We start from the raw sequence: 12,662 nt of genomic DNA, 5'->3' as shown, positions 1-12,662 counted from the left end.
AATAAACCCGCCATTGATGGGATAAAACATTACTTAATAAAAATCTTAGGAATAGTATATTACCAAGAGGACTTCTAAGAGAATTTCTAAAACTCCTTTTCCTCTTGAGAATGAAACTTTTATACAAAAATGGAACAAAATCCTAGATACTTGTTCACAAACACTTATGAAACTTTTAATTGAATATAGGAGTGGCAAAATGATAGAATTAGAACAAGAAATGGAAACAGCTCAAGAAAACCTAGAGAAAATTAGTGATCATCCGCTCAATAAAGATAGGGAAACTTTAATTAACAAAAGACTCAAGCAAATTGAAAAAGAGATTATAGATTTAAAAGAGAAAAAAAACCAGCAGAGATCAGGATGATTATTCTAAAGGTGAAGTCTGTATCTAACAAATAACTGAAACAAATAACTATTAATACCATCAACAACCAGTGAACCCTAAAAAAGATTTAGCATGCAGTTTGAGAACACAACATATTAATAGGCCAGCTATCCAATTTGATACCAAGTATCCCAGCCAAAGACACCGCTTCTAAAAATAGTACAATAGTCTCCAATAATAAGTCACCTAACATAATGGAAAAAACAAAGAAATCATATAAAATGATAATCCTTATAAAGTGGGAACTAAACCTAAATTTAAGAGTTAGAGATTAGAGAAATTCCCATTTTCTAATGAGAGGCAAAATCGATCAAAACAACCAAAAAGAATTTCGGATAAGGACTCACAGTCATTTCGAGCCTCTGAGCAGAGGAACTCGCAAAAAAAGGAAGAGTTTTAGAGTTATAGGCATTATTGGAGGAAGAAGACACTTAGACAAAAAAAAAAAAAATATCAGTAAAACTGAGGGGTATATTCAACCTCTCCTCAAAAACTGTGTCCAAAGTTCAAAGTGTTCTGTTAGCAAACGGACCAAAATTTACTCCCCCTAGCAAACCAATTTATTTATTTTTTTATTTGCCTCTAAATAATTAAAAATAAAACAATTGATTGCTCTCCAATTGTTTTAGATAGCAATGATTTAGATTTGATATCCATATTGGAAAGTCTAGATACTGAGACTATACAAAATCCTAATATATAAAATAAAAGCAGTTTTATTCCAATGTTTGATTGTAATGATAAAGAACAAATTAGATTAAGAAACACATATTTTTTTATATCCAATTTAGGGGTACCTATATTGACTCACTTTTCAAATCTTTTTTGGAACAACTTAAAACCTTATGTAAAAACGAACAAAAGACAAAATTTAGAACTCATAACCCCTTATTAGTGGGGAAAAAAAAGCATTTAAAGAAATTTAAAGAAATGACAAATCCATAATAATTAAAGCAGGCAGAGAAGGAAGAAGGAGTGGTCGTCGACCATCTTCAGAAAGCAAAACGTCAATTAACTGATGTAATTTTTTATAATATTATACCTTTTGATACTACTTTTCAATATCAATATAATATACTAATAATACTAATAATATACTACATTATTGTAAATGATTACAAAAGAAGTAAAATAATTTCTTTATCCTAACTACCCTGTTATTCCGACAGATAGGGTCTCTTACCTATCCCAGAGATACTATTAATCTCAATATACAAAAACATTAAAAAATCAAGAGTATAACAGGTGAACCTATTTCTCAACCCATTATGTTTCTCAATGCTGCTTATTTAACGAGAGTCTTAAACACATTAATTGTATCTATATTGCTCAGTTGCATGATTGACATCCCTTTATGGAGGAAATAGACATATGATGGAAAAATAATTCACAAAAGGACTGTATTCTTATGAGGATATTCTACCCTACTCTTACTGTGAGGATGGTAGTTTGATGTCCTAACAATTTTATTCCATTATGGTTACTGCCATGTTTCTTAGTAAAGTGCAGGCATGGTACTGTGATTAGATTTGTTGAACATGATGTTTCATTGGTGTCCCAGAAGCCAAATCTTTAATTTTCCTGGTGGTTCACCGGATATATTGAAAGCCAAAATGACATTGTAGCATATAAATAATATATTTTGTATTACAATTAATCAAAGATTGGATAGAAAATGTTCTCTTGGTGACAAAGAATTCAAAGTGATGACATTGAATATAGTCTCTTGTTATATATTTCTTTCCCCGACACTCATAGAAACCTATCATTTTATTGATTTTATAAGCCAATTAAGAGTTTCATTACACTGAGAAGGAGTAACTTTTTCTTTGAAATGACTAGGAGCGTAAAAATTATCAAGGTGTTTTGCTTTCCTGAAAAACATTTTGACTCTTAATCCTAAATATTTTTAATAGATGGTCTAAACGTAGGATATCATGACTATGATTAATAATCTTCCTTATTTTACTTGAAAAGTTATTAAGTCTTGAAATAAAGACAGGAAAAGTCAGAATCAAAAGTCAGAATCAGCATCTTTTGTCTTCAATTTTGAAACATGTAGTAAAATTTCTCTATTAAGTTTGCAGACATGTTTTAAAGAATTATATAGAAGACCTAAATGATTTTTTTTTCTTTAAAAGAGTCAACTAGATTAGATGCCTGTTCGGCAAACTTACATTTGGAACAATTTCTTCAAAGCCTTATTAGTTGGCCATATATTTCAAAGCCAATTTTTATAATGATTACTATGAAAATGTAGAAAATTGTTGGTGTCAACTTCTTTCTGACTAGTGTAAGTTTGTATATGCTTATCTATAACGTCAAGTGTAATATTCAAAAAATGAATGGATAAGGGATCTGACGATCCTGTAAAGGTAAGATTGTATGAATTGCGTTTAAGATATATAAGGAAACGTTTAACAGAATCCAAATAACCCTTCCACACAAAACATAGATCAACTCTAAACCTTGAGTAAAGGACCAGGTTTGCCATGAATTTGCCACCCCATATAAGGTCCAGTTCCAAGCAACCCATATACAGATTTTCGAAGCTTGGGCCAAACCTGGTTCCCAACGCTGTGCCATGTGTTTGTTAATAGAGTCTGTGACGAAAATTAAAATAATTATGTGTTAGAGTAAACGCTATTGATGATAATATGAAGTTTTGGTGATCTCGTTTTATGCTGTTGTATTGATCTAAAAGCTATTGAACTGCTTTCAAGCCCTTCCTGTGAGGAATATTAGCATAGAATGATTGAGTGTCACAGGTAAAAATAGGTAATCAGATTCCTATTGGATATGCTGTACGAGGTGCAGAAATTGTGCAGTGTCTCTAAAGTGAGAGCTTAGGGGAGTGGCTATTGGTTGAAGAAAAGAATCAACATAAAAAGATATATATATATATATATATATATATATAATTTCTTCGGATCAGTTATAAATTAATTTATTTTGGATTTATTCATTTATTATTGTATTAATATTCTGTTTTTATGAATTTTAAAATTCTAATTAATATGTTTTAGGCTATTTAGCTGTAGACCTAAAGTCTTAGATCGGCATTGCTTAATAAGAGTCATATGTTATAATTACAACATGCTGTGGGCTCTTGTGCAACACATATTAGGGTTATACACAATTTAAGGGTTGAGAAATAGGTTCTTTTGCTATATATGATCTCTCTTGGTTACTGTATGCATATACTATTAAAAAACTGAGAATATATATAACCTTAATAAGCTGGTTTTGTGCTAATCCATTTTGGAACGATTCACAACTGATACATTACTTTAAGAGGTTATTAATAATGTATTGACCAGTGGTATTGTAATATTAAACATAACTCTTTTCAGCAATCTTTTATATATATTTATAGATTATCTAATGTAAACCTAATCTTAGAGATTTGCATTGCCACTGTAAGAGTTTTTACCACAGGGCACCAGTGACTACATAACTGCAGTGGAAACGGAGATTTCCCTGCAAGTTTTATATTGAAATGATGTTATGACATAAGTGGATACATTAATGCAAGTTTTTTCTAACATTAATTGAAACTAATAAGTATTTTCAAACAATGTCGCTTCTCCTTTCAATTATTTAATGTGTTTTAATTGAAAAACACAGGTGTTCTTTATTAATAGAAACATTAGATTAGCCCATTAGGTCTTTAAATACACCAACTGTTTTATCTCTAACACTGCGTTCTGATAAAAGTACCTACTGTACAGAAACGCGTGTTTTGGTGGTCTACCTTAGAGTACTGCTACAAAAAGGTGCATTGCATCAAATTAATATGGAGTTGATTTCTCTATTCAAACGAAGATCTTTTGGACGCTGCAAAATCATTATGCTATTAGCGCAATAACTTTATATCATTAACGGGATGCTGAAAATAGAGAGGATCTATACAGAGTGAGAGACAGCAAATAAACAGGGCCATTCATTTGGTAATATTGAGATAATTTATATCAGAACTATTGCAGTAGTATCCATCACTAAGGATCCTAATTAGCTACTTTATGACTACTAATATATGTCTAATGAGATGTTAAGTTTATAATGCTAAGTAGTATACCATAGAGACCATGCTAATGTATTAATATTTTTGAATTCTTTCCAATTTGTATGTTATATGATGTTAATATATACTTTTTATTGTATTTAGCTTAATAAGCAATAAATGTGTACTGTATACGAAAGGAGTCGCGACACAAACCTTTTGTTAAGAGTTTTGTTACATTAACACCAGATGGTAGCGCAGTCCCCGCATTTTTTCTTTCCATGTTTTTCTGATTCATTATGAGAGGTTTGCACATGAGAACCTATGAGGACAGCTGCTCATGATCTGAATAGAAACATCACAGTTTTATATATCACTTGATTAGCGCCCAAGGGTTTTATCTCACTTGTTTATCTGTCTGCATGGTCAGGATTAACACAGTTGTTCTAACGTTCAACAAGAGTGTGAAGTGTAGAATTCCAAAGTGAAAACAATCCAAAGTGAAAACATTCCAAAGTGAAAACATAATAATACTTAAATAACGGAGAATCTCTTCCCTGATATTATCAGTGTAGGAATATTCCAATATTTGCTTTAAAGAAATTGCCAGTTCCCCTGGGACTGATTTACCTGTTCCCTTCTGTTATCACTGGTTTCTCTGGTGTGGTCACTGATTTAAAGGACATTGAGATCTCCTGAGCAGCTTCTCCTTCCTCGGCATGTAGCAGCGGGGCGCTTTCTGAGTCATCAGCGTCCGATGCCTTCTTCTTACTTGCGTGTGGCGACACTCCATCAAGGACATTCCCGTAATTACCTGCAAACATTCACAGAGTTTACAGAGTCCAGCTTGCATCTACCATGTTTAAGAAATTTATTTTACAAATTTACTCTATTGTCTCAATTTTATATACTGGAGAATATTTAAAATATCGGATATGGCGTTGGCCAACATTTTGGTGATCCCAAAGCCAAAAAAGATAACCTATCATCAAGATTTTGCCTTACAGCACTGGGGTCATGAGTTCAATTCCCGACCATGGCCTTATCTGTGTTGAGTTTGGAAACCCAGGCAAACACAGGGAGAACATACAAACTCCACACAGATAAGGCCATGGTTGGGAATTGAACTCAAGACCCAAGCGCTGTGAGGCAGAAGTGCTAACCACTTAGCCACCGTGCTGATTATGATAATCATGTCACATGCACTCATAAGGAGTGAAAGAATCCAGCCTGTGTAACATGTTGCGGTCACAGAGCAGAGATCCCAGAATTCCTGGGGCCACGTGTGTTTTCCTTTGCTGATTCATTAATGGGCCTACAACTTATTCCAATTTTGTGTTTTAATTTTTTTAATTTCGTTTAACAAAACAGTTTTGGATTATTTTAAAAGGGAACAGATTTTGACTTATTTGGATGTTTTTTAAACAACTTCTAAACAAAATTTCAGGAAGTTCACTAATGGGGGAATATTTGATAAGTGGATTAAAACAAATGTAGTGTAAAATGGGATTTACCCCAAAAAGTAAAAAAAAAACTTGAACAAAAACATTATAAAAATATTTTCACTATAAAAACATTTACTTTTAAAGCTTACTTTTTAAAATCGATAATTTCAGAATCAATTTGTTGAAACTCGAACTACAGACCTAAAAGTGTAAATCGTCCCATGCATAGGGCTCTTGGAGGTCCTCTAACTTCTATTTTAGGTCAATGAAGTTTGTAAAATAGAATAAATTCCCCCCCGAATCCTCCTTCTCCGCTCACGTTGCACTGAGCTCAATATAGATTCTAGTGTCGCACAATACACAACATCGTGTATTTAATATAAAGTAACATTTCTAGATTTACTTACCTACAGTGACTTCAAAGCTTATCGGTTTATCCCCGGTCCTCCTGTCAATTAGAGTTGTCTCAAAAAATGACCCAAAGAGAAGAAAATCTTCAAATTTTTCTTCATGGATCTAAAAAAGATACATAAATATTTCATATTCTCATTTATTTTTTATTATTGTTTATTTTATAGAGCACCAATCATATTACACAGAGCTGTACAGAGACTATGTCATTCACATCGGTCCCTGTCCCTAGGAGCTTACAGTCTAAATTCTCTATCACACAAACTCTATGGTCCATTATATCAGAAGCCAATGAACCTACCATCTCTTTTTTTTAAAGCTTACCTTATCCCTCAAATAATTATTTTGGATAATTCAACTACAGATTTCACATTTTTTGCATGCTTCATGGATCGATGCCACTCCCGGAGGCTACTGACTTATTATAAATTCCTCACTCTATTTTTTTTTTATTTTAACATTATATGTATGATTACTAATATTATATGTTGTGTATTGCAATTTGATATTTTATATTTAATTTTATGACACTCTCACTATCCCTTGCATGGGTTTAACTTACGTTTATTGTTGTTAATGTTTTAAGATAAAAGAAGTAAAACTTGCATAAAAATTTCTTGATTAAACCAAAAAAGCTTACCTTTTCCCTGATTATATTATTCACACTAATACGGTGGTGGTCATAACTGCGACAGTGTAAGTGTTGGCAGGCTAAATGCCAACACTTCTATTAAGCTGACAGGTTGACAATGTCTGCAGTGTGATTGGCGACATGTCGTCAATGACCAGCTGACATTAAAAGACCAATGCTGGCGTGTCCAGGGTACAGTCGGCGAGCCCGCCAGCATTGCTCTTTTAATGTCACCATTGTTATTGGCGACATTGTGCATGCCGCCAATCAGACTGTAGACATTGTCAGCCTGTCAGCTTAACAGAAGTGTCGGCATTTAGCCAGCTGACATTTACACTGTGGCAATTATGTACCCTACCCACACTAATACCCCTTTACAGCTGTCCCAATCTCCAATCTAAGCCACACTTGCTCCTCTTGTTTCAGCTGTTCCCCCTACCCACTTAGAATGTAAGCTCTCTAATGAGCAGGGTCCCCCATACCCTTTGTTTTCATGTCTGTGTTTATTTTGTCTGCCTTGTATGTCCTTATTTTATGTATGTCCTGTTTTATGTATGTACTGTTTTCCCTGTTGTCCAGCGCTGCGGAGCACTGTGGCGCCTTACAAATCTCCGATAATAATAATAATAATAACAGACCAGGCAATTGTGCTATATAACAATAATAATTTTTTTTAAAAAAAGACAAGATGTATAACATATCTGTCTGCACTTTTAAAATGTCAAAGTTAGTTTGTACACAATATACTGTGTCAGGTTACAATTAACATATTAACATATTACTAAAGTTTGGACTACAACAGATTTATGGTGTATTTTATTTTCAGCTGTAATAGTGTACGGTTAATAAAAAGCCCAGTTTTTTGTTGACAAAGTGCTCCCAGAATATCCTCTTGTATTATTACACATTAAGGGCCTATTTCATTAAGGAACGTAAGTCCATGTGCATGGCTTTATTTGTATATTTTCGCTCTGCCCATGCGCAAAACCAAATGCAATTCATGTTCACACGTAAATGACACTTTCGACAGCCTGCTATTTGAGGGGCAGAATGGGGGGAGGAAGGGGAGGACTAAGATTACAATGTACAGTAAGAGTTCCAAGGGAGAGCGCACGTTACAGCGTCCGATTCAAGTTTGGGCATCTCTAAGGTATGTGATTTTCTGCCGTATCACTTGCACCAGTTACATGTCAGGTGTAAATGCCGATTACTAGCAATGACGGCTGTGTATGCATCCAGAACATGTTTGCAGAGCGTAGCTTGACCCGTATTCCCGTACGTATTCAACAAGAGATGTTTCTTCAGATCAACTTTGTCACTAATCAATGCAGGAATACAGCTAAGGAGCCACGAATAAGGTGAAAAACATTCAATGTTTATTGCTGAAGAGTATGAACAGATGATGGAATAATGAGCTTTGCAGTAATTACCAGGTATACGGCAGTTGCAGGTAAACAGGAGGTATGGAAAAATTCCAGGCAGCAAGTGCAGGGAAATGCAGATGTAAATACCAGGTTCACAGATGATACAGGTCAGCAGAATGTATGTGGAGATCCCAAGCAGCATAAACCCAGGAGCACAGCAGGAGGAAGTAACAACAATGAATAGCAGGATGTGACCACAGAGTGTAACATCAATAACCAGCAATGAATGCTGGGAGAGACAGGTATACATAGGGAACAGCCAGGTGCCAGGGATAATTAGTGCAGCACAGTTAACCCCTAAAGGACATGAAGCAGGCACAATAGCAGCACTTCTGGTGAATAGAGGTACTGCTGCAACACATAAAAAGAAACACAAATAATAAAATCTAATAGTCCTGGAGGCAGGAGCTGCCAATACAAAGCAGCAAGCTACAGGCAGATCGTGATAAACTTGTAGTTGAATACGGACTTGCTTATGCCCAAGTTATGTGCGTTTTACGTTCCTTAATGAATCAGGCTAATGAACCATTGCTAATGTGAAATGATTGATTGTGACAACATCATCATAACAATAGAACAATAATAACCTCAGGAGGGACGTCAAACGGCTCAACTTCCACCTGGGTGGAGTTCGTCTTATCTGCAGTTGGCTTAGCCTCCTCCGAGCTCTTCTCTCCTTTGTCTTTCCCAGATCCCTTTGAAGATTTAGACTCCTTCATCGGGAGTTTGATGTCCTTGATGATCTTTGAAAACTTAGATTCATGTGCCCCTCCGGATAGGATCTCCACGGCAATCTCAATTAAGATGCGTCCTCTAAATGAAACTCCTTCTCCATGACCCTCGTTAAGTTCTTGGTGATCGTCCATCAGAGTAGTGTTACGAGGGGAACCATACAAGTTTATCCAGGCTGGACCAAATGTCGGGAGAAACCCTGGGATGGCATAAATAGGAATAATTATCTAAGGAAGAACTCTTTCAAGAACAAAATTTGGTGTAAAAGGTCCACCAAACTTAATATACAATACGGCTTAGTTAAAAGATATATTGATAACATTCACAGGTATATTGTATAAATGAAAGCTCCGGGACTCCAGAAGTTGATCAGGACTGAAGATATTTAAAATAAAGTTGTGATCTAGATAACTTGATACTTTTGGCTCAATATTATCACTTATTTTCAGGAAAAGTGACTGGGTGCATTGGAGGTTATTAATAAAGTGAAATTTATGCTCACTGCAAAACATCTTTACATGTAGATGGTCCACCAAGCACTCGGCCTTGAGAGACACCTCTGCAAGCTAGAGCAAGCTAGGTGTTCAGAGAAGTGGAAACATCTTCATAAACACACTGTGCAAAAGGGTAAACATGACATCAAAGCCCAGCTGGATACCATAATTCTACCATCAATTGCATAGTTCAAATTCTTTTGCTAAATGCAAATGTCCATGCATCCCTTGACACAGTGTGTTGAAACGAGGTATTAATATCACCCTAACCAGTCTGTCCCTCGTTTCTCACAAAATGTGGATTATAGCATGTACTTTATATAGCCCTTGCTTTTGTTCCCCAGCTCAACAGAATATGACTGCAGTGTCTAATTACATGTGGATAAGGGGACATTGTAGCTCATTGTAAATATGTATATTGTTTATTGTATCTTGTTGATATTGTATGGAAACTTTTAGTCACTGCTTTAAAGTGAAGCCAGATGGGTTATGGGTAAGGATCAGATTGCAGGATACAAGTAAGGGGGAAGGCCATTTAGTATCCATTTCCCACCTAATAAAACAAATATAAACAAAATAAACACAGACCATAAGAACACTGTTAAGGGGGCCCTATATGTTCAAATTAATGTATCAAATATTTAATGTATTTATTCAACGATGCCTCAAAATTGTTATAATACAGTAACAGTTCATTTGTATAATCTGTATAATTATAAACTAATCAAAGAACCAGAATTCAAGAGTCTGTGTGTAAAACGCGTGGAAGTAACCACTGCCTGCATTTGCTGTCAGGAAGGTCAATGGAGGACACTACATTGACCCTGTGGCTTTCACTTGCAGTGAATGCGATTGAACAAAGCAGGAAGTGTCCGAAAGATACTGATGTTGATTCCGACCGTAGGCAGAAGTGCAAGTGGTTATGGGGTCATTGGAGCCAGTATATATTCAATGCTTACACTAGCATTAAATTCTGCTTGAATACAGTGGGTAATGAGGCTTAGATTTTATTCCCCCATTTAAACATATATTATATAGAATAATGTTCCCCTACTATATGGATATTAGAAGTTACCACAAAGATCTGTGATCAGTTAATAAGCACTCAGCCTTCTCCACATGTATGCATTTGTATAAGGCATTAAATCGCTCCAAGTACGTTACACAAAGAAAATAAAAGCAAAATAAATCCCATCGGGATGCAGCCTCATATTCAAAATGGGTAAAGGTTAGTTGTAACCTCAGACACTTCAAACACTCTTAATCACGGACATCCAGAGAGAGCGAAATATATTTTCGTCCAAGTGAAATGCAACTAATATTATAAAGTTACCTTTGTCCCCATCTTGCTCATCAGAAATCTTCTTTAGGTCTATGAAGTGAGTAGCTAAAGCCACGTCATTCATACTGCCCTCGTCCCACACCTGGATCTTCACCCGCCGGCATAGTGGTGGAAACATCTCCTTGAATATGATCTGTTCGTGCCACACAGGCTCCGCAGTGTTTTTCTGGGCTGTAGTTCGACCCTGTAAACATATTATCCATAGGGCATTTACAATCAATTTTAAAAATCCAAAATCCAACTTAAATCAGCTTGTGACCCTTTGCCAGACTCACATGATGGTCAACTCACATGGCCCGTGCCGAAATAACCAGATCTTTTGAGTTTGGTTCTTATGAGGGGGCGTATTACTCACATTGTTCACTGCTTAAACCCAAGAACTGCTTTGCAACATGTGTTGCGTTAGATACTCTATCTTACCAATATCATTCCCAAGAAAGCCACCAGAGATGTGGTCAATCAGGACATCCTTCTCTACAGATTTTTCAACACGATTAGTAAAAACGAGGGCTACATTTTCACCCATCCATATTTCTATTACAGTATTTTCATAATTTTACACTAGTTCTCCAATGTGTGTAAATTACCATCTGTCCAGCAAACATGACCACCACGTAAGGGTCCACCAGATCCTTGCTGTCTCCTATAAAAGCCTTGGTGACATTTGCCATAATGCTGGAGTTTATTTTCGGTAGACCTTCTGCTCTGTAGATCCTCACATAGAACCTGGCCCAGGGTCTCTCGGTGGGAAATCCTTTAGGTACCAACAAGTTCCTTCAGAAAGCAAAAAGAGAAACTGAGCCCCCATACAGCCACTGAACATGACATGCAGATAGATACAGGATATATATAGTAGATAGTTTAGATACACCTGTACTATATGCTTATTTTTACATGGAAAGCAGTAGAAGTATTACCAACAATGCATTGAAAATCCTTGTGTTATCAATTGGGGGATAAGATTTAAAAACATGGGTGGAATACTTTTACGTTACATGAAGTAAGTTGTATTTTGTAAAATTCACAGTTATATGAAAAAATCTGGATATATATGTAAAGTTAATCACAGAGGTGATGCATCTTTTCATACATTTGACAAATTTGGGTATGTGGAAAAAACTCCCTATATACTTTGGGCCTGAGTCATTATGGAGAGTAAAGCATAAAAAAGGAGTAACATTTGCACCTGGGCAAAACCATGTTGTATTGGAGGGGGGGGGTAAATTTAAAATGTGAGGCAGATTTATAGTTTAGGTAGGGCATGTCCTAGATCAACTTTATATTTCAATGTAATAATAAAGCTAGCAAGTATTTGTGTGCTAGATGAAAAAACAGCCAGTATTTAACTTATGTACAAAATAATAAACTGATTTGCACCCCTTACATTGTAACATGGTTTGTCCCAGAGAACATTTACTCCTTTGCTTGCCTTAATGACTCAGGCCCTTTGTGTCTAAAACTTTGAAAATGGAAACTACCTTCACTTTGTCCTATATATCCCTTCCACCTATTGAAACCTTATTTACTATATATATATATATATATATATATATATATATATATATCTTTATTTCTACAGATGGGTTAGTTCATTATTTTAAACTCTGCAAATATAACTCAAAGTAAACGTGTCAATCAATTGTTTAATTGTATTAATGTTGTCACTGCTACAATTGCACCCTATTATCCATAAATATTTTTTGCTTTGTTGTTTAATACAAATAAGGCACCATCAAAAGTCTGCTACAACTATATATGAAACAATATATGACTATATATAAATTTGGGTAAC

General features: G+C 35.2%; 1 protein-coding gene across 3 annotated transcripts in view; it reads right to left on the bottom strand.

Moving 5' to 3' along the window:
- Nucleotides 1-12,662, bottom strand: part of FER1L6 (fer-1 like family member 6) — a 177,463-nt gene that overhangs the window by 78,991 nt on the left and 85,810 nt on the right. For all 3 annotated transcript variants that reach the window (XM_075214034.1, XM_075214036.1, XM_075214037.1), the window contains exons 9-13: nucleotides 11,458-11,644; nucleotides 10,862-11,054; nucleotides 8,890-9,233; nucleotides 6,244-6,352; nucleotides 5,022-5,205 (exon numbers count right to left, since the gene is read on the bottom strand). In XM_075214034.1, coding sequence (XP_075070135.1) covers nucleotides 5,022-5,205; nucleotides 6,244-6,352; nucleotides 8,890-9,233; nucleotides 10,862-11,054; nucleotides 11,458-11,644 — 1,017 coding nt within the window. The remainder of the gene's footprint in view (nucleotides 1-5,021; nucleotides 5,206-6,243; nucleotides 6,353-8,889; nucleotides 9,234-10,861; nucleotides 11,055-11,457; nucleotides 11,645-12,662) is intronic.

The sequence above is a fragment of the Mixophyes fleayi genome, chromosome 5, assembly GCF_038048845.1.
Source record: "Mixophyes fleayi isolate aMixFle1 chromosome 5, aMixFle1.hap1, whole genome shotgun sequence".
In the NCBI taxonomy this organism is placed as follows: Eukaryota; Metazoa; Chordata; class Amphibia; order Anura; family Limnodynastidae; genus Mixophyes; species Mixophyes fleayi.
This window is presented reverse-complemented; position numbering and strand designations above follow the sequence as displayed.